We start from the raw sequence: 26,357 nt of genomic DNA, 5'->3' as shown, positions 1-26,357 counted from the left end.
TTGTGCTGATGAAGTTGTGTGCGTGGTGAAAAAACATTAACTTCTTGAGCAGGTAAAGGTGGTGCTAGATATTTATAGGCTGTGAAAACATATTGTTTTATTAACATAAAACCCGTAGGGGTTTTATTTGTTTTATTTTAAATTGTAGGTCTAATCTACTCTGCTCTTGTGTTCAGGGTAATTTTTAATGTGTATATTAAATTTTTTTTTTTTTATAAATAAGTCTTTTCATGTTCCTGTTCCCTTTCTTCCTGGGTAGTTAATGTTATTTGTTGCAAAAAATCCTGCAAGAGTTTTAGCCCTTCCATTAAAACTGGATACTGTCTAACAACAGTGATGTCCCTGGCTGCCATATACCTCTTTAAGGGTGACCAGGGAGATCACTGGTGTTAGACACCATTGAGTTTTAAGGGAAATAGCTGGAGGCAGGACACTATCCATAAAGGATCCTCAGTTCTGGCAGTAGCCTCTTCTCATAACAACTGATAATTACTGATTTAGTGATAATGACCAGACTCATTTGTTCTGGAAGGCTTTTGTGCTAGATAAAGGCAGTGGTGTATATAGGGAGGCCTAAGGAGAGGCTTTGTTAGTGTGAGGCTTTAGTCAACAATGATTTATGGATTGCAGGTCAAGTTCTGTTCTTATTAATGGGATTGTAAAATATAACTGGGAATTTTACTCTGGGGAAGCAAACTCATTAGGGTGCAGGAGAAAGGGATACAGGGAAACTTTTCTTCAGTTATATATTTTGCATAAATTTTGTTTGAGTGCTTGGGGGAATAAAGAAAGGCAGGTTTTTCAGGGGTTTTTTTCTATTTTTGATGTTTTTGCAAGCATAAATAAATCATTGAAGTGCAGATTCCAAACACTTTTGCACTAACCAGTTTTCCCAGAGGTGCCCCTTTTATCTGTTCCACTGGGAACAGAGAAGGTTGATGATCTCCATGACTACACTGTTGTCAGTACATCACAGCTGGTGGCTCAGTAGCACATCACAGACTTCAAGCACACAAGTCTTTATTGTTGAATGTGTAGAGCCATTGGAGTGGTGCATTCATCCTATTGAACTGACTTCAGTATCTTACTGGCTGAGCAGTAAAACCTGAATATGCATTAATATGCTAACTAGGCTTTTTGGCAAAAGGAAATTAAGATAGATGTTGTAGGATTTCTTAGATATGGAAATGCATAAGATTTTCTGTTGTGCATATCTGTCTAAAGGTGGCATGCTTGTTTTGGCCTAGGTAGGGTTTATTTTCTTCCCAGCGGCTGGTATGGGGCTGTATTTTGGAATTTTGCTGAACACAGTGATAATAGAGATGCTTTTGTTGAGCAGAGCTTACACAGAGCCAAGACCTTTCCTGCTTTTCTTACTGCCACACTGGGAAGGAGACTGGGGGTGCCTGGGGGGCTGGCAGGAGACACAGCCAGGACAGGTGACCCAAACTGGCCACAGGGATATGCCAGACCATGTGCCATCGTGCTCAGTGTATGCAATGGGGGAAAGGAGGAGGAAGGGGGGACATTTGGAGTGATGGAGTTTGTCTTCCCCAGTAACCATTACATGTGATGGGGCCCTGCTCTCCTGGACATGGCTGAGCAGCTGCCTGCCATTGCAAAGCAGGGAATTAACCCCTGGTTTTGCTTTGCTTTCCCTATTAAGCTGTCTATATTTCAATCTACAAGTTTTCTATCTTTTATCCTTCTGATTCTCTCCTTGATCCCACTTTTTGGAGAGTGAGCAAGTGGCTGCCTGGGGCTTGGCTGCTGACTGGGCTCACACCATGGCTGGCTACACCGGTGTTTTCAACCAGTGACCAGGATGGAGAGGCTTTTATTTTGGTAGCTTTGAAAGACAACAGATGTTTGGCTCATTCCCTGCCCTAGTTCAGTACTCCTTGATCTGTAATACCTTAACCTAAGCTCCCATGTGGAGTGCCAAAGGGGGAATGGAATTGCAGGCTTTTAGTATGGTCAATCTCTGTGTGACTAGTTGTCATTTGACTGTTATTTTACCCTTTTTTGTATTAATTGTCTTTATCTAGTATTAAAGTTGTAAATTGTTTGTAAAAGTATCTTCTTACCTGCTGTGTGTCCATAGCATAGAGGGTTTTCAGGTGCCAATGTAAAATAAACTTGTGATAGTAACAGTAACAGAGGGTTAGGTGGGAGTTCTGAGTTCTAGTAAACATTTTAAAAATATGAGCAATTTCTTTGCAAATCAGTTTGAAAAAAACAGTACATCAGATTTGTCCAAATGAACACTTCAGAGTTAACCTGAACAGATGTGTGTTGAGTTTTCTTCCTTTTTTTAAAAATCAGTTGAATAAGCAAGGTTTGTGAAAAAAAGATGATTATAAATAAAACAATTTTTAAAATCTTAATATGTGGTATGTTGGCAAAGTGAAAGCTTTTATTTCGAGCACTTCTGAATTAGGAGGTTTGAATCAAAGGAGTGACTTAAAGTTTTTCCCTGCAAAATAAAAACTGTTGGCATTTTGGATCTCCTGTGGCTATTTACCTTCCAAAGTAATCATTGTTTTAGTTTTCAGAAAGTTCTATTTAATGGTTCTGAGGCTTTGGATTTTTAAGTAGAATTTTCTGAGAGTGCCGGAGCTGGCTTCTAGGCAGTCTGTTGATGCTGAGAACATAAGACCTCTAATTACTCGAAGACTGATGTTGTTACTTAAATATAAATCAACACAATTAATTTAATATGGAGTTTTTAGCTGGAATTATGAAAGACACAAGTTGCATCATTTGTTGTAGAGGCTGAGTCATATGTTGTAACTGTTGGCTGCTTTTGTGAACAGCACACTTGTGTTTCTGTAGAACATCTGTAAGCTGGGAGACCTGTGCCCCATTCCACTCTCTGTGCTAAACCAGCTGTGGTGGTCTTATGACAGCTTCACTTTTTAGTGGTGTTCTTAGATGAAGTTCACAGAATGTGTTTCAGCCTTTTTGTGCTCACTGTGTTCACTGTAAATGCACGCTCATTTGTGCAAGTACACATGTACATAAAAATTGTGGGGTTAGCTTTTCCAAACTAGCACCTTAATACACCGATGAGTCTCTCATGCCTGCAGAATTTACAAGGTAAAGGGAAGGAAACCAGCCAAAGTACATCAGCCATGAAATTCTTTTGCAGTGGACACCTTCATGTTTGCTAGCAAACTGCCCCCAGCTTCTCCAGCAGGATCTCGTGGGCAGAGGACCTGTGGAAAATTCTTTTTCCAAAACTGAACGAGATTAGGAACTTACTACAGAATCAGTAATATTCAGTGAGTCACACTGTTTTGTACAGGAAGGCAGATTATCTTCTAAGAATGCAAAGAGGGGAAGAAAAGAGCAGTTAATGAGTGCAGTTGGTAAATTCCTCTTGATTTAAAGGTACAGGGAAGATAGAAATGTGGAATAAGCACACAACCTAAGCAGGAACAAAGTGCAGGAGTTAATAATGTTGACATTTAGCATCACAGCATTAAGAAATCCACCCTGATTTGAGTTTATATATACAGTCTTTTATCTTGAGTTATCATTAGACTCTGCAACACGATGCTTTTCCGTACAGAGATTTTATTTTCAACACAAAAGCTATAAACATAATTGAAAACAAGAAGGAACTCAAAACTGATGAGCAGGAAAGAAACCAAGCGAACAATCCACCCATCTGATTTTTAGCATACTTTGGTAGTAAGGTTCAGTGACACATTGCATGGCAATAGAAATAGCTGTATTGAGCATCTCACTAATGATGTCTTTATCATTACTGTTACAGGAACAGCATGCTACTGACCACTTCCAAATTAATATAGCTTTTCTTTTTTACAGTATAATAATACTATGCAGAAGGTTTTCTGTTATTTGTAGTGCTTTTTCTGTCTTACCATTGAATTGTAACCTGATACAAGAAATATGTCTAATTTTGAAACCCAAGAGAGTACCAAAGCAAATTATGTTTTGAATTCCATGACTACAGTCATTTATGTTGGGAATTTTCTCTAGGACCTTTTACTGCAGCAAGTGTTCTGCCCCAACAAGTATTTTATCAAGTTGCATTTTGTTCTGTCAGAGCAGATCTTTTATATGAGTGAGATTCTCACAGGTTCCTTTTAGGTACAGTGTGTATATGTATCTATATACATATGGATGTAGATATTTGCAGGTACAGGTGTATGTGTTTAAATATATTAAAAATTTGACTATTGATTATATTAAAAATTGACTATTTTATTGTTTTAAGAGAAATTTATACTAAGTTTCTGGGTCTTTTCAGATGTTACCCTATTCCTTACAGTTTCTTCCTAAATAATATGTTCCTGTTAGATCAAAAGCATGTAGTGTGCATATAGCTGTGTGTTTTGTGTGCTGGTGACTGAGGTGACTGCCCAGAATGCAGTGATGGATGCCATTGCAGTGCTGAGGTCATTGCTCAGTTGTTGGGGACTATGGGGTTTTTTTCCCTGTTCTGTTTAAATCATAGGAATAACATCAGAGGTACTTCAAAAGGAAAGATGTAAGCCAGTATAATCTTCTTTGTAACTCCACTAACAGCTGTTCACAGAAACTCATGGTGCTTCCCTTGTTTGAATATTTCAAGCAGGTTTGTAAAAGGAGAAAGCCAAAAAGCTTCCAAAATGCACTGGTATTTAAGTAACTCTTTAGTCTAGCCCACTACTGATGGAAGTGAACAGCAGCGTATTGAGAGATTGCCAAGAATAACTGCTGAATTGACTTGTGTTCCTCTTTGCCTTGTTGGCAGATATTGATGAGTGTGCTGAAGGACGGCACTACTGTCGTGAGAACACCATGTGTGTGAATACCCCAGGATCCTTCATGTGTGTCTGCAAAACCGGCTACATCCGCATTGATGATTACTCATGTACAGGTAAGGGCTGTGTGTTTCTGCAAGGAAATAGCAGGATGGTGGTATTTAGGAGTACTGTTATGATTCTTCTAAAGTTAATCTTTGTTGGAGTCACAGAACATCTAAGTGACATGTTAAAGAGAATAAACACCATAATGTGGTACAGAAATCTAATGAATTTTACAGATTATGTGTAGGTCATATTGTTTTCTTTCCTGAAATTGTAAAGTAGGCTGGATTGTCTTATGGGTCTGCACTGTTTTGGGTGCTGATTAAAAAGGTGAAGGGAGGAGACTGAAGAGGAAAATAAGTGAGCAAAAATAGTGCTGTTTTACTTGGTTTTCATGTTCCACACCAGTACAGCTTCTCTTGGATTATAGCAGCTCTTCTGCAAACTTTGGATGGAGTTACATTTGACACATATTAAGAGTGGTTGTGTCCTCATTCTGGACTCTCCAGGCTCAGTTCTCCCAAGTTCAGAGGGCAGGAGTTCTGCTTGCCTTGAGCCACTGGACAACATGGTCAGTCTTACCTCTGTATCTTCCCTTTTTGCTCTACTGCCAGGGGATGCATTTGGTTCATAGTGACTTTCTGTCTTCTACTCTTCTTTCATTGCATGGTAATTTAGGGTTATGGAATGAACATGGGACGTCTGAAACAACCTTCTGTATCAGACCCACTCTGAGTTCATGTATTTTTTCCCACAACATAGATAAAGAAAATATGAGTTGATGATATGACATGTTTACTCAGTGAAAGAAATAGAATCCCTATTTTGTGTGCACAGGGTAACAAATTAGCTTTTTCTATAAAAGGCTTCATTTTTCAGTAAAGCATTCTTGAAGTTTGTATTATCTAACAGAAATTGGCTATAAATGTATGAGAGTATTTGGAGTGTGAAGGCAGCACTGTGAAATTAATTTCTGATTTTTTTCTGTCCATTGTGTCTTGGATTTTTAGCATTGATGATATGTCTTGGTACAGAAACAGCTTCTTATGATCTGGCATGATTTCCTTGCCCAAACATGCACAACACTCAGGGACATGGATTTCAAATCACATCCATGTGGTTTTTGTGAATGCTGCCTTACCTATACTTGTCATTCCTCTCATACATTGGCAAGCACTGTTTTACTGCAGTAAACCCACTTCTTGAAGGCCCAAGTTATAAAGCTTGCCCACAGGAGGTCCTTCCTGAAGCAGCCAGTATATTTCTGATCATTCTCTTACATTTTCCACACTCTCCACTGAGTAAAGAAATTGTTTCACTATCTCCTGAGTGTGAATATTGGGATTATTTTAGGACCAACTGTATCTAAATCTGTGGGATGCTTTTTCTGCTTGGCTTCCCTTAACTTGCTGTTTTGATTGAACTTTGCAGACAGTAAAGCATCACCAGCTTTGCAGGGGCATTGGGTGCCTATAAGTATAATAAAGGTAGTTCTTGAGGGTCCCTCACATTGCATTCCTCATACTTACTGAAACATACTGTTATGAAATACAGAGTAGTTAAAGCTCTAGACAGTCAAACTTCTGTAAAAGGTGTTAGAAATCCATTTTAGATCCAACACCCCAAACTGAATGTAGTTCCACATTTGTAAATCATAGTTTCCTGTGAAATCAGCCTGATGGGTGACAAAATGAATTATTTATTTTCCACCTTTGTCGATCAAGCTGGGAAAAGTCAATGCTAAAAAAGGAATTAGATGAAAAAGTTTTGTAAGATTTCAAATCATAAGACCTGCTAGGCCATCTGAGCTGTAAGTCATGCTGTGTATGCACGTCAAAGGCTCTATATGTATGAGCAATGCCACTTACTATTATTTGGGACCTGGAGTTTTTCTGAAGTTAAATTTTACATATTGAGTTTTGGGTACAGGCAAAAATGAAGATATAGTCCCTGCTGGATGATAGAATTTCAATGAATGGCAACCTAACATCATAAAGTGTATATGTCACAAAATAACTGCATTATTTTTTCTGGTTCCACAACTATTGTGTGAGCACCTCCACTGTGGAGGCACTGGTTCATTAATTAAGTTAATATGTATTCAGAACTATGTTGGTGGGGTTGTATAGTATGCACTTCTGTCCAAATCTCTCAGTACTCATGTACAAGGTCCAGTGCACTTTGAATTTTGTCAATGTCTGCGATATTAGTTATTCAACCTGTTTTTCCCTCTGCAGAGTTTAAAGTTCTTAGAAAGTCTCTATTTGCCTTATTGGCAATTCTAGGTTTAACTTTCCAACTGAAATATCAAAGAAACTGAGGAGGAGGCTGTTTTATAATTCAGTTCAGGAATAACAAGAATAGGGCAAACAAGCAACAATTTACTCTTTGTGTTACTAAGTGTTAAAATTTTTAAACTATATTTCAGGTCACAATTTCTTGTAATGCTGTGTAATTTAATTCAGTTATGGAATTGTGGTTGTGCGTAAAATAGCTGCCACTATAAACTGGAGAGGAAGCTCTGGTAACAAATCCTTTGGAATATTACTGAGCAGGAAAAAAAATGTTCTGTAACTCGGCATTAATATGTCATTGTTTGCACAGGATAGCTGAATCCCTGAAAAAGATGTTGAAAAATTATGTGTGGACCTTGATTAGGCAGGTTATGATGTAACTGATGTCCACAACTTGCTGGCAGACTAACATACCTTATTGTTCCATCCTCTGAACGTACATATAATTTAGCAGTCATTGATCAAAAGAGAAAAGAGCCATAAAATCAATGACATTGAAGAGTTTTTCTCCTGTATGAGACATTTGAAAAGAAATCTGTGCTATCTATCTCTGTCAGAGTCGTGCACAAAAAAGACTGATTTAGACAACCCATAGCTGCTTCCAAAACAGCTCCAGTTTCTTTTGTTTATTGCAAGTTTTACAATAGATCTGAATTACATTTTTATTTTCACAACAAAAGATGTAATGAAGACATCAATTTCAGGTATTGTTATTTGTATTCATAGCAGAACTAAGATTCTCAGGGTTAGATTGAGTTAGTCACAACCGTGTTTACACAGAAATCTGTTGTTCATGACTGATTTTTATGTTCAGAAATCAATCATAGCTATGAGAAGGACAGACGACTTCTGAGTTGCACCCATATGCCAAATGGGTGCACAAACTGCAAATTAAAGTCATAAAACTATGCCCTGGGCTACCATGCTTTGGTATCCTACAATGATATCGTCTCATTCCCCTTCCACTTTGCTTTCCAGAAGCTGGGATGTAATGATGTTGTGCCAGGGGAAGGAAGGTAGATAATGGCATGAGTCTCTGCTGGGGTAGTTTTATATGCGCCCTGGTGTGCTGCTGAACTGTCACTGTTAGCTGGGATCAGATCAGGATGCTTTAATCATTTTCTGAAATAATAATATTCACATCTTTACTTTGCATGGGATTACAGAAATGCATGTACTGTTTTCTTGGCTTTAAAAAAGAAAGTTTTACTTCTGGAAACAAGGAAGAACACAGTGTCACCTCTAGTCTTTCAGGGTGCTTTGTAATTTGCAGCTGGTAGCATTGCTCTGAGCAGTGTAGAGGCTAGGAAATGAGAAATGAGAGCTCTCTTTTTCTCACTGTGGCTCATACCTCAGTGAATGGTCAATCATGTTTAGTCTCAACAACTGTCTTTAGTTGTCTCCTTTGGGACCACTCACCTAACTGAGTAATACAACAAAAATTGAAGAGAAGATGCAAGACCCTGTGAGACTTAGTGCCTCCGCTGGAGACTGTATTGAGGCAGAGGAAGGTACATTCCCTGATCTGGAGAAGCCATGGATATTCTGAGCCTCAGATGGCTTTTAAGGCTCTGTTTATGTCCAAAATCATGGGCCACCTTTTATTTCTTTTTTTGCTTTCCATTTGGGATAAAAGGGGGAAGTTGCTCTGATGGGAGTGCTGGCAGTGTGCTCTGCCTCTCCTGGGGTTTGGAGTCACTGAGATGATGTGGCTGAGGTAATGCAGCTAATGTTGCCCTCTCGGAGACCTCCTGAGGTCTCATGCTTCACATTTGGTAGCACTGGAGGGGCAAGTGTGGGTGCTCTCCAGGACAGTATATTCAGTTCTCCTTGTGCCTGAGGTCTGGGCAAGATAATATATGCCCTTCTTCCAGTCAGTTGTTTGAAGTGTTAGTATAGGAGCCAGAATCTCTGAATTAATGTTTGCACATGCTGTTTTATGGAGTTTATGAAATTATGTATTACATATTTCTAGTAGGGGTTTTTTTCTGTTTGTGTTTTGTGGTTTGTTAGGGTTTGGTTTTGGGGTTTTTTTTGAGAGAAGTGAGTAATCTACAACTTTGTACCCAGACATCGTTAGTGAGACTTTGCAATTGTGCTGTACTTTAGCAGAAAATACATGTGAATTCTTAACTGATTAATTATTAAAAGCACACCAGGCATGTTGCAAGTTGTGGGCTACTTCTTCCAAGCATGCTCTAGCCAAATTAGCAATGATGTCCATTTGAGCTGTGTGGGACCACTGCCACATGTGGAGCTGAATGCTCACATATGTGTTTTAAGTGTCTGCAGACCATATAATGTTTTTTCATGACCACTTTTGTCAATCCATTTCAGATTATTTTGTCTTTCCTTTTCATTTTAACTTTAGCCAAGTCATGCTGATTTTTTGCCAGAAAATTTGGCAAGCCAAGTGGAGATTTTAAGTCTGTGAGACCATTATTGTACTATTGTACAATAGTATTATATATTGTATTATATATTGTATTATAGCCTGGTACTGTCACATTTGTGCTCCTGAGTTTGTTTTCTGACTTCTAAAGAAAATGGTGAAGGATTTTTATATAACATCTCATCACTATGTTGGGTACATTTGGGGTTGTTTTTCTTCAGAGTGAAAATAGAAGAGATTAGGCAGTTCTTTAGAATCATAGAATGGTTTATGTTGGAAATGACTTGGAAGACCATTTAGTTCCACACTTCTGCCATGGGAAGGGACAGTTTCCACTAGATTGGGTTGCTCAAAGCCCACAGCTTTGGTCTTTGGCCTTTTTGACTTGGTCATATGGCAAAAAAAAACTACTCAAAGCAATGAGGAGTATGTTGAATTCACCAGGCAATAGCTAAGTGTATCCAGCTGGACCTCCCTCCTCCTCTGCCCCATCCTATGTGTATTTCTGAGTCTCAGAGATTTTCCTAACAACATTTTTCTGAAAATGGTGTCAATGCATTCAGCAGCATTTATTTTCTGCGATAGCCTCTCACAATAAACTGAAGTCTAATAATAGTTTTCACATAAATTACCAAGAAACATGGTTGTAGTAAGTTGAGTGACACCTGAAATGTTAATTCTTGGGCATAATGGCAGCTCTGCATATTTTGCAAATCAAATTAAATCACAAATCTGTTGCAAATTGGAAGGAATTCCAAGATCAACGTTAAAATAATTAAGAGTCTGGGGAGATTGATTTGACATATGGAAAAGATTTAAGGAGAAAACTACACATTTAGCTGCATAACTATGATGAATGTGCATAAAGTAGGGATTATGATAACATTAATACTAATTAATAGTTACTTGGGAGGTTTCAATAGTAAGAGGAAAATGTAGGGGAAAGTACTGGCCTGCAGATATGTGGCCAGTACCTTTTGACATTAGTTTTTCAAGTCTGACCCATGGTCTTTCTCTAGTGATGCTGTGGGATGACTGGAAAAATTCCCCTTGACATAATGCATAGAGAACTGATTGCCATGCTTAGCTCATTCAGCTCTCACATATCTGATACTCTTTTTTCCACCTTTCTGCCATTTTTCCCATGCAGTCATTAATGTTTTCCAGCTGACTACATCAGTGGGATTCATTTTACATTTGCTTTGCCCATAGCAATCAAAACTGTGTCTTTCCTAAGCTCTCCTGTTTGCTCTATTCTCCTGGCTATCTGTGACTTATAAACAACTTAGACATCTTCTTGGAGTTCAGCTAATGTCAGTAGTGATGTCCATGCTTAAGAATAATACCTTTTGGTTTGGTATTTTGCTCCTTTTTTTCATATAGTGTGTAGCCAAAGTTTGGGTCTTGCCTCCTTTTCATTCATTAATGCTTTGTTCACAATATAACTCTTTTTTGGGTGCTTATGAGAAAACAGAGGTGCTATCTTTGCAGTGCAAATGCATTCCATCCTTATCCTCTAAGAGCAGATTCCTCCACTTTGGGAATCAGCAGTCTGATATCTGGAAGGACTTTAAAATTCCAGTTATAAGGACATGCAACTTCATTGGAATTACAGCTCATACCATTTGTAATTCAGATGCCCAGGTTATCAGGACTTCAGCTTTTAGCCCAGTTGTTATCCTCTGTTTCTTGCAAGCTACTTTTATTTTTGAGGGGAAATACAGTCCCTGTCGCATGGGGTTTTTTATTAACATAGTACTCTGACACACTTTGGAAAAATGATTCCTCTTGGCATCTAGAAACTCAAGTTCGTAAAAGTGCATCTGCCTCTGGGCTTCTGTTCAGATTTCATTGGTTTATTCTTGACTTATAAATCCATCAATTGTTTGGGACATAAACAGTCTGAGAAATCTCGTACTTTTTTCTATACTGTGCAGTAGAAGTGAAGGTTAATGACAGGGAGATTTGAGAAAAAGTTTTGTTGAATTTCTTGTGAGAATGCTGAAGGTAAAATCCATCTTTATTCCCTAGAGCACATACCAATTCACATATTCAGGAAAAGTTCATTTCTGGGTTCTGATGTGAGGTGGAAAATGATTTTGTACCAATTGGTACATAATGGTCCTACCCATTGGTAGGATTTCAGCTACTTGTGAAGTGTGGGTATTTTCCAATATCATGTATTGCTAGCTTTTTTTTTCCAACTCAACATTTCAGATCCCAAAAATGAGTTTTGAAAACTGAAAAGGAATACCTTTATGTATTTAAAGTGATAAATCTAGCTTATATGTGAGGCATGTGTGCTGTGTTTTAGCACCAACACTAATCTCTTCTAAGAGTAATGTAGTTGTCTGAGTTTCCATGGACAAAAGCTAGGGTAAGACTGAAGTAATCCAGAGTTGAATGAAGTCATCCATCTTCTGTTTAAAGCTGCATACTTGTCCTAAGTTAAAGTATAAAATTTGCCTGCTTTTTCAGACACACAAGTGTATCCACAAGTCGTCCTGAAGGTAATAAGAACTCATAGTCCTTAGTACTTTGATAAATGAGACCACATTTTTATAAGTGACTAAATATGGCCTCAACGTCACTCAGCACTGATGTATGCCCTTTACCCTTCACTGCTGCAAAGAAGTTAAAAAAATAGAATGTTACCTCGGAGGAGTCATAGGCTTATAGTGTCCCAGCTTGGGTACATGAAAATGCTGTAATGTGAGAAATAACAATAAAAAAGCTAATTTCTTCCTGTTTATTTCCCTTGACATATTTTTGATGAATTCAGCAACATTCAAGTTTTTCTCAAGTTCTGCAGCTTATGGAGAAGCTGAGTTCATTGGCAGTGCTTAAATAAAAGCAGAATAATTGCTCAGTATGGTGCAAGGGACAGAGCAATAAACAAGCATACTGACAGAGGCTGGTTGTAACATCACTGTAGTGACATACCACAGCTTGACTAAGGAAGTGTTTTAGTCAGCAAACCACTGGAGAATGTATGATGTGGGCAAATGAGCCATCTGTCTCCCCATCTCCAGTTTTGGTTACACCCCCACCCCAGTTATGTTAGAAGTAATGTGTACGTGCATTATCACACAGGGCAATGCCAACTCCTCGGAGGCGATGGTGTCCAGCTATACTGCCAGGGTTGCTATTAGTAATAAGCACTGTAGAAGTCAGCTTGTGTCCATGGAGCCTTTTTAACTCAAAGCCTATTTGATTCTGGTTTCTATTACTTGGCCCAGTTTCCATTCTGCTTTATAGTATGTCAGCCTACACAAAGCTCTCAATCTTCTTTGAGGATAAATTCTCTCCAATATCCACTTCCTAGCAGTACGATAATTCACAAAGCTAATAAAGGAATGATCACTCAGACTGAGCTTGTTGCTATGCAACCACATTACTAAGATAACAACACAAGTAATTTTTATATATCTACTGTATCTTATACAAGTGAACTCAATTATGCTTTATTTGGATTGAATCAGGTTATCCTTGGCAACTTAGTTTGGAGTCTGTTTCAACTTGGAATGAGAACTTTTTTTTCCTAGAGGATAATTTTTAGGTCCCATCTTCTCCTTGGTTACTGACCCAGTTCATGACAACTGTTCATCTGGCTATGCAATTATAGCAGGATGGATTCCTCAGCTGATCAAAATCCAACGCATTTTTAAAGGGTCCTTGGTAGAACATGATTTGAGTTGTTAAACGGAAAATGTATTCCCTTGACAAAGATGTGGATGCATGATTTTCAGTACTAAATACTTAATTCTTTTACATAAATATTTTTTACTAAATATTTATTTATATTTATTATTTACATATTTATTTGATATATGTGTGTGTGCGTGTATGTGCTTATCTATGTATCTATCAATGCACTATATAGCATGGATTCCCTATTGGCCTTGGGAGCAAAGGTTGGTAAATGGTATTATATCAAAAGCAGTCTCAATTTTGCATTTCTACAATTTCTGTGTTCGGTTTAAAATTTATCTTTCTGCAGAAGCATACATCAGAATTGATTATTCTGTTCTACAAGGAATAATTTATTTTGCATTCTTCGTGCAGTGAGGAATTTTTCAATATATTAAAGGAGTTCTAGAATAGAACTGAGAATATACTCAGCTTACAACTAACTCAGAAAAAAGCAAAACCTTTTCTTTTAAATGTAAAAAATTGAAATTACTGTATTTCCAAGCATTGATGTTGCTTAATATTTATATCACAGCATTAGGACAGACATCTAGTGTACCTCATTTTTCTCGGTGTTCTGAAGCACTCTACAGGTTTTCAATCACTCAGCATCCCTTGTCAGCTTCTACAGTGCAGTTATGTGCTGTGTCAGTACAATATGATTGGAAAGTAGAAGTGTAGGAGTATAGCAAAATTAACACAGTATATTGTAAAAAATAGAAAATCTGACAAATCATGCAGCACTAAATGAATTATTAATTCCTGAGGTAATTACATTGACCCTTTAGGTTAGAATTTTGCTGACGTTGACGCAGGAGGTGGCATTTAGTTTGCAATTAAGACACTCTTTTGTCTAAACTCACATTCTAATCAACAGAGGCCAAGAATTCAGCTGGACCCAACACAGTTATCTATGTACAGGTTTGAGGCAATCACCGTGATAGGATTAGCAGATCCAACCCAAGACCTTGATTCATTGCAGCATGACATCTCTTCACAGCTGGACCTCCCCTGGCCTGTCCTCCTGTGGATGATCACAGCCTGTGACAGATAGACTGTACAGATCAGGAAACACAGTAGGCAAGCCTTGAGGACAGTTTGTTTGAAGTCATAAGGATCTTTCTGGCTCAGGAGATGGGAATCTGCTGCTGTCTCACTGAGCAAGCCAGAAGTGAGGGAAGTTGGATGGCTCACATCTATCATGTCTGAGCCAGCTGGTGATTGTCTCATGCTGGGAGAGTATTGGCTGCTCTCAGAGGGACTCCAGCCAAGGTCAGTGAGAGATTGGAGCCACTGCATGAAGCAAGTTCCTTTAAAAAAGGAACAGTGGGGTTATTTAAGGTTATGTGATCATGCTGTATTGAAGTCAGTGGTTTTCTACACATTCACAGTAAGTTGTCTATAGCCATGATACCATTTAGCTGGGGTTTCAGGGTAGTGGATACTGCTGGCAGTATATGGGTATCATGTCTGTCTTTTGGCATTCTACTGTCAAAAAAACATTTATAATCTAAGACAACACAGTTTTTAAAAAAGACAGAGGGTAAGAAAGCTAACTTCCAACACTGTTAAGGGGAGACATAATATTTTTTAATATTGTCCAGGGCTTCAGAAGCCTTTTCTTTTAATATTATAGTTGCAAGTTTTTTCTTTGAATGAATATGGAAGATTCCTGTTTTGATAGATAGGAATTTCTGAATTATTTCAGTTCAGAAAATCTATGAGCATGGAAACCTTTAATTCCTTACAGCTTGATTCCTACTGTATGCCACATGGTGCATTTTCTAATCACTGACTCCTGAAATAACTTAGAAGTGTCCTTTGTTTTTCATGAAATGTTTATGAGAGATTAATCTGGTTTATGATAATGGAAGACTATTTCCTTAACTCCTGTTTTATACTGTCAATATACAGTCACTGCAATTTAGTATGTCATCTTCTGTGACAGTTTGTCTTTGCAGTAGTTCTCTATCAATATTGCTACCTTTTGTCAGTCTTTTGGACTGATGATTATTGACCTACAAAACCTTGTACTTCACCACACCAAACTGCTCTCTTGTATAGAGGTCCCTTGACCACAGCAGGAGTTGCATCCTTCCTAGTCCTTCTTTGCACCCAGAATTATACTGCAGTCTACCTTGAAATGCACAAAGTAAACATACTGGATTTATCCACTTCACTGACTCATCCAGTGTCTGTGTTCCTATGTGTAGTCCCAAAGAATGTTTTATGTTTCTGATTTTGCATCTAACTTCTGGTTCACACTGAAATGTGCTGATGATTCTGCAGCTGGGCTGTGGTTGGTCATGCACGAATGCATAGTGTGCAGGTTAAATTCTCACTTCCTCCGCCCTTCTGATTTTGTCTAAAACTACTTTCAGTTCCTGTATTTGCTTTATCAGTGTTTGCCAGCTTGTGTAAATGGATAAAGGCAACAGAGTCTTTGGCAAGACCTCTCCACAGCACTCAAAAAGAGTGGCTCAACAAGAGGGAACAAATACTACCTACTGAGACAATATATTGGCCATCCTTAGGGTTGTGATCTGCTAATGCCTCAAGGAAGACCAGTGAAATCATCATCAGTAACTTGAAAAAATCACATTTATACCAAGGGGACTATTGCTGTCTGTGTTGTGCTGCTGTACAGTATAATCCTAAAGGGTTTGGGTGAAATCTCACTTTTGTTAGTGAATCTGCATTTTGTGAGGTAATGTTTCTGAAAGTACTGTGTCTATCAAAGATACTTCATATTTTTCCTGAGGACATTATTAATACACAAAATTCACAGAACTGTTCTGTTTTGGTTTTTTTTAAGAAAATGCTAGTGGGTTTGTTGCAGTATCTTCAAGACTGAACTAGAAAACTGAAAATCAAAATTCTTTCTGGAACAGTAATCAATTTACCGTTTTAAAACCATGCCCTTTACTGTTCATGTAGTCAGCTGTGCAAAAGTTAACACACCCCCACCTCATCAAATAACAAAAAAACCTTTGAATATATCAATGTTTGTATCAAGGACCAAGAGTTCTCTCAACAAGCTTAGCAATAAAATAGGAAGCTGCTCCAACTAAATGGTTCGCAGGAGTTTTTGTGGGAATATTTTTTCATTCTGGCAAGCTTCCAAATAATCTCAAAAAGACAGTATCTGCTTATTTCTGTTGTTATATGCTGCAGTGTTTTCACATCCTCCAAAATATTTTATTTGGGGAAATGGTGCAAGGAATTGTATCTATTCCATCTTTTTAAAGTAAAAGTTATTCCAGAGAAAACACATGCAATAAGCTAGCTTGATTAGCCTGTAACTCACACTGCTCAAAATAAAAAGTCACTGTTGTTTTCTGTAGCTGTTCTTTAAAATTGTCACAAGAAAGCATTTAGAATTAAGTATCTAAATGTTTTATATTTTTGTTTTTTCAATTCATGTTTGCTTTAGGAATGAGCATTTTTAAAAAATATCAATGTCCTTATTTATTTAGATTTTATTCCTTCATTATATTTACCTGTTTGAGTGTGTCTCCCTTCCAATTTACTTTCAATGAGGCACAGAATATAATCATGCGTAGTTATTTTCTAACGCAAAATAATATTAGAGTGGTAGACTGCTTAATCATGCAATAAAAGATGAATTTATAGTATCCCAAATATCTGTCTTGGCAGATATTTGAACTAATTTGTAAATACTTTGTAAGTTAATGTCCAAGTCACATGGAAATGGAGATTTGGACTGGACTGACAAAGATAAGTAGCTCTGAGTCACACAGACCAATCACCAGGAAAAATATATTGTCAGCAAGAGTAATTACAGCAGGTAATTGTGTCATTTACCCTGTTACAGATGAGTAAATGTGATGAGTTTGGAGCACACCAGCTGTTAACTTTGATGTTTAGGATTTGGAAACCTGTAGTAGAGTCTTTTAATGACAGTGCATTTAAAGAAACAAAACTAAAGGTTTTGCACTGCTCAAAGTGGGGATAAATGACAGTGTTACTCAAGGTAAGATTGAATTCTAGAAAGGTGAGCACTCATCAACAGTATCTGCTCTAATTTGTTCAAGTAGTTTTAAAATTTTGGAGTGTGCAAATATTTGGAAAGAAAAGTTTGTTACCTTGTTCTTAACTCTTCAGAAGGTAAAGTGGGTGAACTTGAATTCTGTCTGCATCATTTTAATGCTTGAGAAGTGAATAAAGTTGTCATTGGTGGTAGTCTGAACAGATATTACAGTCTGCTTTAAATATCCTTAATACACCTTCCATAGGATGAGCTTCATCTTAGATTTCAGTACTCCAGAGCTGTTCACAGCATCTCTGCTTAAATCATAACTTTTCCAAAGAGCAGATTTGTGAAGGAAGTAGGGTTACAGAGGTGAAGCCATTCTGGGATGATAGTAATAGTATCAAAATGAAATGTCTGGTCAAAGTTTACTTTCTTCTTAACTTCATTGATTCTAAATATGTATTTTGACTTTTTTAGACCCAAACAACACTGTAGACTTCATATCTGTGGTTTTGCTTGTTAGAATAATTCATAGTGTCCTTAAACAAGACAGCAAATTTGATAGCAGAATTTTTCAGATATGTGTGATTTTCTAAGATGTGCTTATGCAAATATTTATTTATCAATACAAAATAAATAAGTATCTTATAGGTACACATAAGTATCTTATAGGTATTCCAACTTTAATGATTTTATGATGTGTGTAAGTACAGAAGTAATTATTTGTAAGCTTGATAGACACTAGCAATTGAACTCCGGCAATAAAAACATGATGTAATCTGGAAAATTTCCCCATGAACAGGCTAGCCAGTGCCAGGTTTCATACCATTACAGCAGTGGGGGAAGGAAGGTGAGAGCACATTTCATTGCATCTCCTTTACTGTGCCGTGCAGCTTTTTGTGAGAATCAGTTCAGCCAGCTCTGCAGGTTATCTTCTGGCATCAAGGGCTCTATCTGAACTGCAGAGGCAGGAGTCCTTCATGGCTCTCAAGGCTGGCTGGGTGGGTTAGCTCCTCCCTGATCCTGCACAGCGCTGGGCACGGGCTGTGCCGTTCTCCCCAGGTGCTTTTGTGGCCAGGGGAGGCAGCTGGCATGCGCTGTTCATGAAGGATAGATCTGCTGTGCTGTTTTGGTGTGCCTCTGTAAACCACCAGGGAGGATGAGTGCTAGGGAAAATTGGCTGTATCACTGGAGATGGCATCAAGGTTCACCAAAGGAAAAAGCAGCAACATTGCCTTACCTTACCATCACTGAAGTATAATTTTGTCCCTGTTTTTGAGTAGAGAACTCTCTTCAAAATCAGGTAAACAATGCTTGAAGAAGGCCTCCTCTCCCTAGAGAGCTCAAGCATCTTGTCTTATCAAAAATAGTGCTGTCCTATAGACAGTGAGTGATCTGAGAGCCTGAGTCACAGCACTGCCAGGGAAATGAGAGGAATTGCTTAATGGATTAAGAATTCTCTGTTGCATGAGAAGAAAGAAAAAAAAGCCCATTTTTTTCCCAACATTTATGGTTAGGTAAGTTGCTCCAGGTTCCTGCAGACAAGAACAGGATCAAAGCAGCAGCAGCATTTCATCCACCACTGTGGTGCCCTGCCTGGCAAGTGCTGACTTAGGTAATGGTGCTGTGATAACTGATTTTCCAGGAGCCCCTGAAATGTGTTGACAAACCCTGGCCACAATGCTATTCCAAAAAGAATAGAAGCAGCACCAGCTGTTTATAGAGAGTTTTGAGAACATTACCGTTCTCTGGCAGTTTTGATTGCTGGGACATCTTTCTTCTATCACTTTGTGCATATCCACCTTCTGTTAACTTTGTGCTGAGAAAGTGTTCAGAGGTGTTTTTATTGAGCTTTCTGGTCATGTGAGCAATCTCAAAGTTGTTGTTAATGAAATAGGAGAACAGGCAGCAAGTTGCCAGCCTCAACAGCAGTCAGGTTACTTTAAAGCTTTTATTTCTGTAGCAGAAATATGTGTGGGAGGGAGGCCAAATATCCAGCGGGTATCTATTGCTAGTGGCAGACTTGTAATAACATGGAGCCTTTTAGTAAGGAAGCTGTAAATAAAAGGGTTGGAATTAGAAGAATTAAAATATACATTTTTCAGTTGGCTGAGGAAATTGTACTTGCAGCTCTAGTCTGGCTGTTCTACTAGCAATAAAGTAGGGAGCACCACTGGAGATGCAGAATTTACTATCACCACTTTTGACCACATAATAGAAGATATTGAAAGCATCAGTTTATCATAAGTGTCTGGGAGTTATTGTATGCAAAGAAATTGGAATTAAGTAAGATTTACCTGGGAATAAATAGTGCATCTGGCTAGATTAAAAAATAAAAAAAGAAAAAAAAAATTAATCTGTGAAGAAAGTCTGGAAAGTGTACTCAATGGAAATACCTTTTAAAAGCTGAAAACCTCATTTTAAAATGTCACTGGTGAAAGATACTAAGAGATCAGTTTGAATTAAGGCAAAAAGAAGTGGGTGACAAGGTCCATGTCAAGGTCTAGACTGAAATCTCCTAAGGTGGGATTTCAGAATAATTTTGCATTTATGCTACAATCCTGCCATTGTAATCAGTAGGAATTACAGACATTCCTTTAGGGGAAACAGTTGGGTCTCTGCTAAATGCTTTAGAAAATCCTTCTCTTAAACTTTTCTGTTGAAGAGGGAATATACAAAATGGCAGACTTGAAAGAAAGTGGAGATTAATTAAGCTTTTTTAAACTTCAGCTGTGAGGCAAAATATTCTTTAATATATTTACTCTGCCTAACTGGTTGAAAAGTATAAAAATTACAGGATGTTCCATGGAGTAACACTGATTAATATTGCAATAGAAACTTCCATGAGCGGAGTGTATTTTGTAAAAATATGTATTATTCCATGAAATTGGAAATTACAAAACACATTTTGAAGATGAATCTTAGGTGTGTTTAACAAAGTCGAAGGGATTTAATGAAGAGCTGTAGAGGAAGATGGAGGGAATAAGGGTAGGCCTGCCACAAAACATGTATTTTATCCATCAGCTTGTCTTTTTTGTCTCAAACCATGAGTTTTATGGCTTTTGCCCTTCTGATTCTCTCCCTGATCCTGCTGGGGGTGGGAGCAAGAGACTGCTCTACATAAATTGTCATTTATGACTGCACTGAAAAAAGAATTAGAAAATGAGGACCAAGAATAGCATGGATATATGGGGAATATGTGAACACAAAAATATATATGGGGATATATGAAGACAAAAATCAGTCAAGCAATGGGCTTAGCAGGGAACAAACTCTTGTAGGCCTGGCTTTTGGTGTCCCAAGCTTTGAACTGAAGCTGCTGGTGGTCATTAATGACTCCAGCATTAACTAGGGATAAACTGTGTGATGAAAACTCTCTATGAGTAATTAAAACACAGGTTTTATTTTGCATTTAAATTAAGAAATATCTACAGAAAAAAATTAATTGGGGAATATGAATCAAAATTTTTAACATAAGTATAGGGAAAAGAATCTGGAAAATATAAAATCATAGACTCTTTTAGGTTGGAAAAGTCCTTTAAGATCATGAAGTCCAACCCAGCACTGCCAAGTTCACCACTGAACTATGACCCAAAGTGTCACATACACATGTCATTAAAATGCCTCCAGGGATGGCTACTCAAACCCTTCATTGGGCAGCCAGTTCGAGTGCTTGACAACCCTTACAATGAAGAATGCTTTTCTGGTATCCAATCTAAACCTCCAAGCACAACTTGAGGCCAGTTTCTCTTGTCCTGTTGCCTGCTGCTTCGGAGATGAGACTGAGCCCTCACCTGTATACTGCCTCCTGTCAGGTGGTTGTGGAGAAGGTCCTCCTTGGCCTCCCTTTTTTCAGGCTAAACAATCCCAGTTCCCTGAGACACTCCTCATAAGACTTGTTCTCTGGTCCCCTTTACCAGTTTCAGTGCCCTTCTTTGGACACTTTCCAGCAAATAGTTCAATAAATTTACAGCATTTGCTCTTTAAAATAGCGTGCATTTATTGCGATTTAAATGAACTCTGCCAATTAGAGTTTAAATGAGTTAATATGAAGTCTTAAAGGGATTAACCATCTGTCATTTCTCAAATGATCTTAATGGAATAAGTCTTCCATATTACATATAAAATTGCTACTAATTTTTGTCTTGTACATGAACTATAGGTGGAGGAAAAAAACCTTGTAATTAAGATAAACTGTAAGTGGGCATTTAAGTGTGTTGGCTATTGATAATTCAAGTAAATCTTGTCTCTTGTCACTGCCACATCAGATAGCCAGCTGGTCACCATGGTTCTGCAGTCCTATACCAAATCAATGCAAAGGAGATGGAAGGCCAAAGTAATTTCAATTTTTGAATGCAGAGAGATCAAAAGGGAAAAATACCTAATATATTCTCTTTATTTAAATTATTTTAATTTAATCTGGGTTCACAAGTTCTTTGCAGAGCAGTGAATATCTGTTGCAACATGTTACAAGATTACAATTGCAGGTATGTATTCTATTTAAATTTTTGGGAACTTTTATGCATTTCTGCACCTTAAAGATGATCCCAGCCCTTATTTTCCAATGTTGTTAATGGATGGTTGAGGAAAACTGCCAGCATATTTTCCATCCCTAAGTAAGGGATGCAATTCAGTTGTCATTTCTATTTGCTATTGGATTGGATTATAATAATTTTTTTTTCTTAGACCTTTTCAGAATCTGGATACACAAGGCAAATATTGGGAAGGCACACAGTGTGCATGTAGGAAATTTTATACAGACATTTGTTTTTAATCATAAAATACGCAGTAGGAAGGATAGGGGCTGATGTTGCATAGTGCAAATGAGGAGGCAGGTGCCACACCTTGTGGACAACATATTAAATTTTACTAAGTTCAGCAAGAATCTCTGTACAGATAACAAATTTGGAAAGACAGGTCCCCAGCTGTCACTGCATTGAGATGCATCACAGCATCTAGTAGGTCTGGATCAGTTTGCTCCACCAGTCTCACTCTATAGGGTGCAATACTTCACCCTAGATACCCTTCTGAAGTAAAGTTTTTCTCAAGCAAACAATATGGAATATTCTGAAATAATATTTCACAATAAATCCAAATGAAATAAATTTTTCCACCTTTCCTATATTCTTCACATACACTGTATATGTGTGGATATATATACATACATGTGTATAGGCATACACATATGTATACCTTTATATATGTACGTATGTGTATATATATTTTTGTGTATATATATGTATTTGCACACACAAATATGCAAAAGTAAATCAATTGCATTATTATATAATTTTTGCCTTGTTGTCTGCATCCTAAGAACTACTTAATGAGACATACGTAAGCACTTACTTTTAATGTTGTTCTTACCATGAGGCAATAGCAAATTTTGGAGTTAAAATTTTTTTCTCTGTCTAGAAAAATCTCATTCCGGAGGTAGTTTAGTCAATATAAATAGAATATTTAAAACTTCATTTGATTCGCAGAACAGAGCTGTTAGGAATTTCAACACTTTTGAGCATAAGTCCTGGACAGTGCAAAATGGATTTCAGATATATTAAATAATAAAGCTTTAGAATTCATTGAAACCAGTGCATTTGGTCTTTTTACATGATGTTTATGCAAGTTCAGGTTGGGAAATCATTAAAATTTCATTAAAACTTCATTAAAATTTCTCTGCAAAAATAATTTTCATTTCTTTGCCTCTGTAATACTATTGTCTCCAGCCTGTCCCTATCTTCATTATAGTGTGCAGTGAAATAAGTATGGAACATTCATTTAATGTGACATGATTTCTAAAGATTTTTGAAATAAATGGCCTTGAGTAGTAAAATTTTAGCATTTCTAAATTAGGCAAATAATGTTTCAAGACTGGTTTTTGAACTTAAAAAACATATTGCAGCTTCTTTTTTAATGATTCTTTTATAAATTGCTTTTTTTGCTTCTTTATAATGCATGGTCCTATCTGCTTCTGCAGTTGCTGATTTGGTATTTAGGTTTGCACAACTCAGGAGCTGCCATTTTCTCCTTTTTATTTTCAGATGACTTTCCAAGTGTTTGATTAAAAAAAGAAACCAAAGTGATAAGCATGAATTAAGGAAGAATTTTGAACAGAGCACCACTCTTTTTATTAGGAATAAGTATTTCTGTTTTAATAAAGCTGAACAATCTGTCTTGTTATCACTAGTGATAAACCTGTTTCTGGTGCTCTCTAAATTGGTGTGGATAGTGTGCCAAGAGTAGAAAGAGAGTGTGCTGAAACAGTAGATGCAGTGACATGGTTTCTGTACAGGATTTTTTCAGATGTAGTTTAGCCATGTAAGCAGTCCGTAAAAGAGCCACTCCTGAAGTGTAAGCTGTTTGCTCTGTTAGGTGTCACTGTGGAAAGCAATATGAAGAAACAGTGTCTTTAAATGGTTTTAATTTGTTATGTAAGCTAAGTTCAGATGATACAGAGAATCAAATTTAGATGGATTATAAAACCTACTGATCCATTTTTTCTGATTTTTTTTGTATTCCAATCATATAAAAATCTCCTTTAATTGGATCACAGATTTTCTCCTAACTCTGAAACATTTTCCACCTAAAAATTACATGTAAACTTCAATCCAGGAGTCATTTATCAAACCATGAATTTTTCATGAGTCAGTAATATGTGATTTCAATAAAAATAGACCTAAAGTTTGAGCAGATAACCACAGAAGAAGTGATGGCTGTTTCAATACAGTTTGTGCAGAAGCATACTCCATGAACTTTCTTGCATGAGGATAAGAAGCGCCAATGCTTACATAGAGTAGGATATTAGGCTTATTACCTTTGTATCCAAGTCCTGCTATTTAGCGTATGGAAAGCTAATTTTATTGATCTTGTATGCTTTAAGAAAAAAAAAAGAAATCCATCTTCAAAGACTCAATAGTTTTTCTTATCCCCCAAAAAGCAAGTGTTAGGAAGGCGCACTCAAATGTGCAGTCATCTCTTTATATGAAGGACACTCATCTGTGCAAATGATCTTCAAGGCTCTGCTCTTGTAAACCTTGGTGGGCTTTCAGAGCAGCTCCAGCCACACACATAGAGCCTTTCCTCCTGCTGTGCCAGTCTGCAATCACCTGCTGCTCTCTAATACACTCTTTTCCCTCATTAAGAGCTGCTGTACATGCCAGGGGTGCTTCTGCATTTCTAAGACTTAAGATGGATGGCTATGCTTCCTCTTTGAGCATGATACTTAATTTGTCAAATGTAGTTATTTAAGCTGAGTTTACCAGTGTGATGTATTCCTTCTCCTGAGATACCAAAATAATGTCTTTGCAGGGTATTTTGGCCTGCTGAATAAGTTTCATGTATTCCCGTAATAATTTTCTTCTTGTGTGTTATTTAAAAATTACAACATTATTAATAATGAATATTTAAATAAAACCATATTTAAATAATTTAATGATATTAACATAAAATAAGAAAGCCAGGATACTGTTACAATATAGATTATACTTTTAAACCAAATTTACATGACCATTACTTTATTTTTCTGTTATGGAGTGGTTTCACATAAATTCTGTTTCAGCCAGCATAAGAGATTTTACTATGTTTGCAGGTCAGAGTCAAATATTGTTAAGTGGATTTTAGAGGGGCTGGATCGTTTGGTGAACAATAACAATTTTGGTTATTCATGCTGAGAGCAAAGTAATTAAATCTCATGCTGGAGGGCAGAGGCCTGCAGCCTGTGCTCTGCTGCACCCAGTGAGGGTTGAAGAGAGCATGACTGGTGATACAAGAGACACAACTCCTTGTTTAAAAGAGGGATATTAGGTTAATGTTATTAAAAACCAAACAAATAAACACTCAACAACAGCAAACCCACAAAAATAAAACTAAACTTGTGTAGCATTTAAAATTTATTAGTTATATTAAGGTGAATGTTTCCTCCTTTTAAATAACAGGTCCTAGCCATTACTAGAGGAAAATTTGCCTCTACTGATGGATTGGATATGTGTCATTCTGCCAGTTTTATACTCCTACAGTTTATGGCCACTATTGAAATAGCACGTTGAAAATTTCCATAGTGATTTGCAAATGTTAAGAAATTAATTTTCTTGACAACTCAGTGGGATATGTGCAGTCATTATTTATAAAATGGAGGAAGATTCAGAGCAGTCTTCCCCCTCAAAATGGGGGAAGAAAGAGCATCTGATTCCAGATTTAAGACTTAGGCTAAATAGCCAGAACTGGTCTAAACTGCACTAATAAAATTCACTAAAACCTGGGCAGAATGATAGCTATGAAAACTTCACGTGCAGGTTAGCCCATGTGTGCTGATTAAAATTAGATGTCTTTATGTTCCCCAAACAGCTGGTTTTCCTGAAATTTAAATTTCAGGACTCTGAAATTATATGTGGATAGATGAATACTGTTGATCTAACAAAAAATGCAAGGAGTATTTCCAGAAGATGGAAGCATTTTATTTTGACGCCTACAGACTAAGATACTGCATTTTGAAAATAATAGAGCTTTTCACGTATCATTTTGAAATGACACTTTAGGGCATCTGATTTTAAGATTCCATTTACCATTTCTTAAAAATCACAAACTAAAACATGAAAAATTTCTGTAACCTAAATACTTAAGCAATGCTCTTTTTTTTTTTCAGATTAAGTAGTGCACTGCAAGCCAACACAAAATCACGTTCTCTAGACTGTTAATTTATTCCCAAAAGGGATATTTCCTAGTATGTCCTAGTCACCAGACTGAGGAGTCTCATCCATCACACTCCGGTGCTAGGGCATGCCGTGCTAGAAGCCCCTTGAAAAGCAGGCAGACCTCTGTTTCCAGGTTATTTATTTCATCTAAACAAAGTGCTTTGTATGGGCTAAGGGGAGGGAAAACACGGGCTGCACTTTGCAGACCTGCCTTCTGCTAACCACGCCGTTTGCAGTTGGAGTGTGCGTCTCACACCGTTAGTCAGCTTTCTGAAGGAAACCCAAAGAATCCCACATAAGATCAACCTGCATGAATAAATTACACAGTAGAAGTAGCATATGGTTTTTCAGTATGCTAGCCAGCTCTTCGGCAAATGTTTGAGAGAATACTGTAGCCCACATAGAAAGTGTAATGATGGTGGCTCCCTGTTAATGAAGGTGGAATTATGCTGCAGTGCAGTTACCACGTACTAGTACGGG

The 26,357-nt window shown here is 37.4% G+C and overlaps 1 protein-coding gene across 1 annotated transcript in view; it reads left to right on the top strand.

Annotated features, from left to right (window-relative positions):
* NELL2 (neural EGFL like 2) overlaps nt 1-26,357 on the top strand; it is a 135,034-nt gene that overhangs the window by 69,164 nt on the left and 39,513 nt on the right. The window contains exon 13 of the mRNA XM_054271306.1: nt 4,766-4,891. Within this exon, the coding sequence (XP_054127281.1) occupies nt 4,766-4,891 (126 nt within the window). The remainder of the gene's footprint in view (nt 1-4,765; nt 4,892-26,357) is intronic.

This window comes from Melozone crissalis, unplaced genomic scaffold (assembly GCF_028551555.1).
Source record: "Melozone crissalis strain CALT ecotype California unplaced genomic scaffold, PUWL_Pcris_2 ptg000004l_1, whole genome shotgun sequence".
NCBI lineage: Eukaryota > Metazoa > Chordata > Aves > Passeriformes > Passerellidae > Melozone > Melozone crissalis.
Note: the sequence above shows the minus strand (reverse complement) of the source record. Positions and strands in the feature narration are given on the sequence as shown.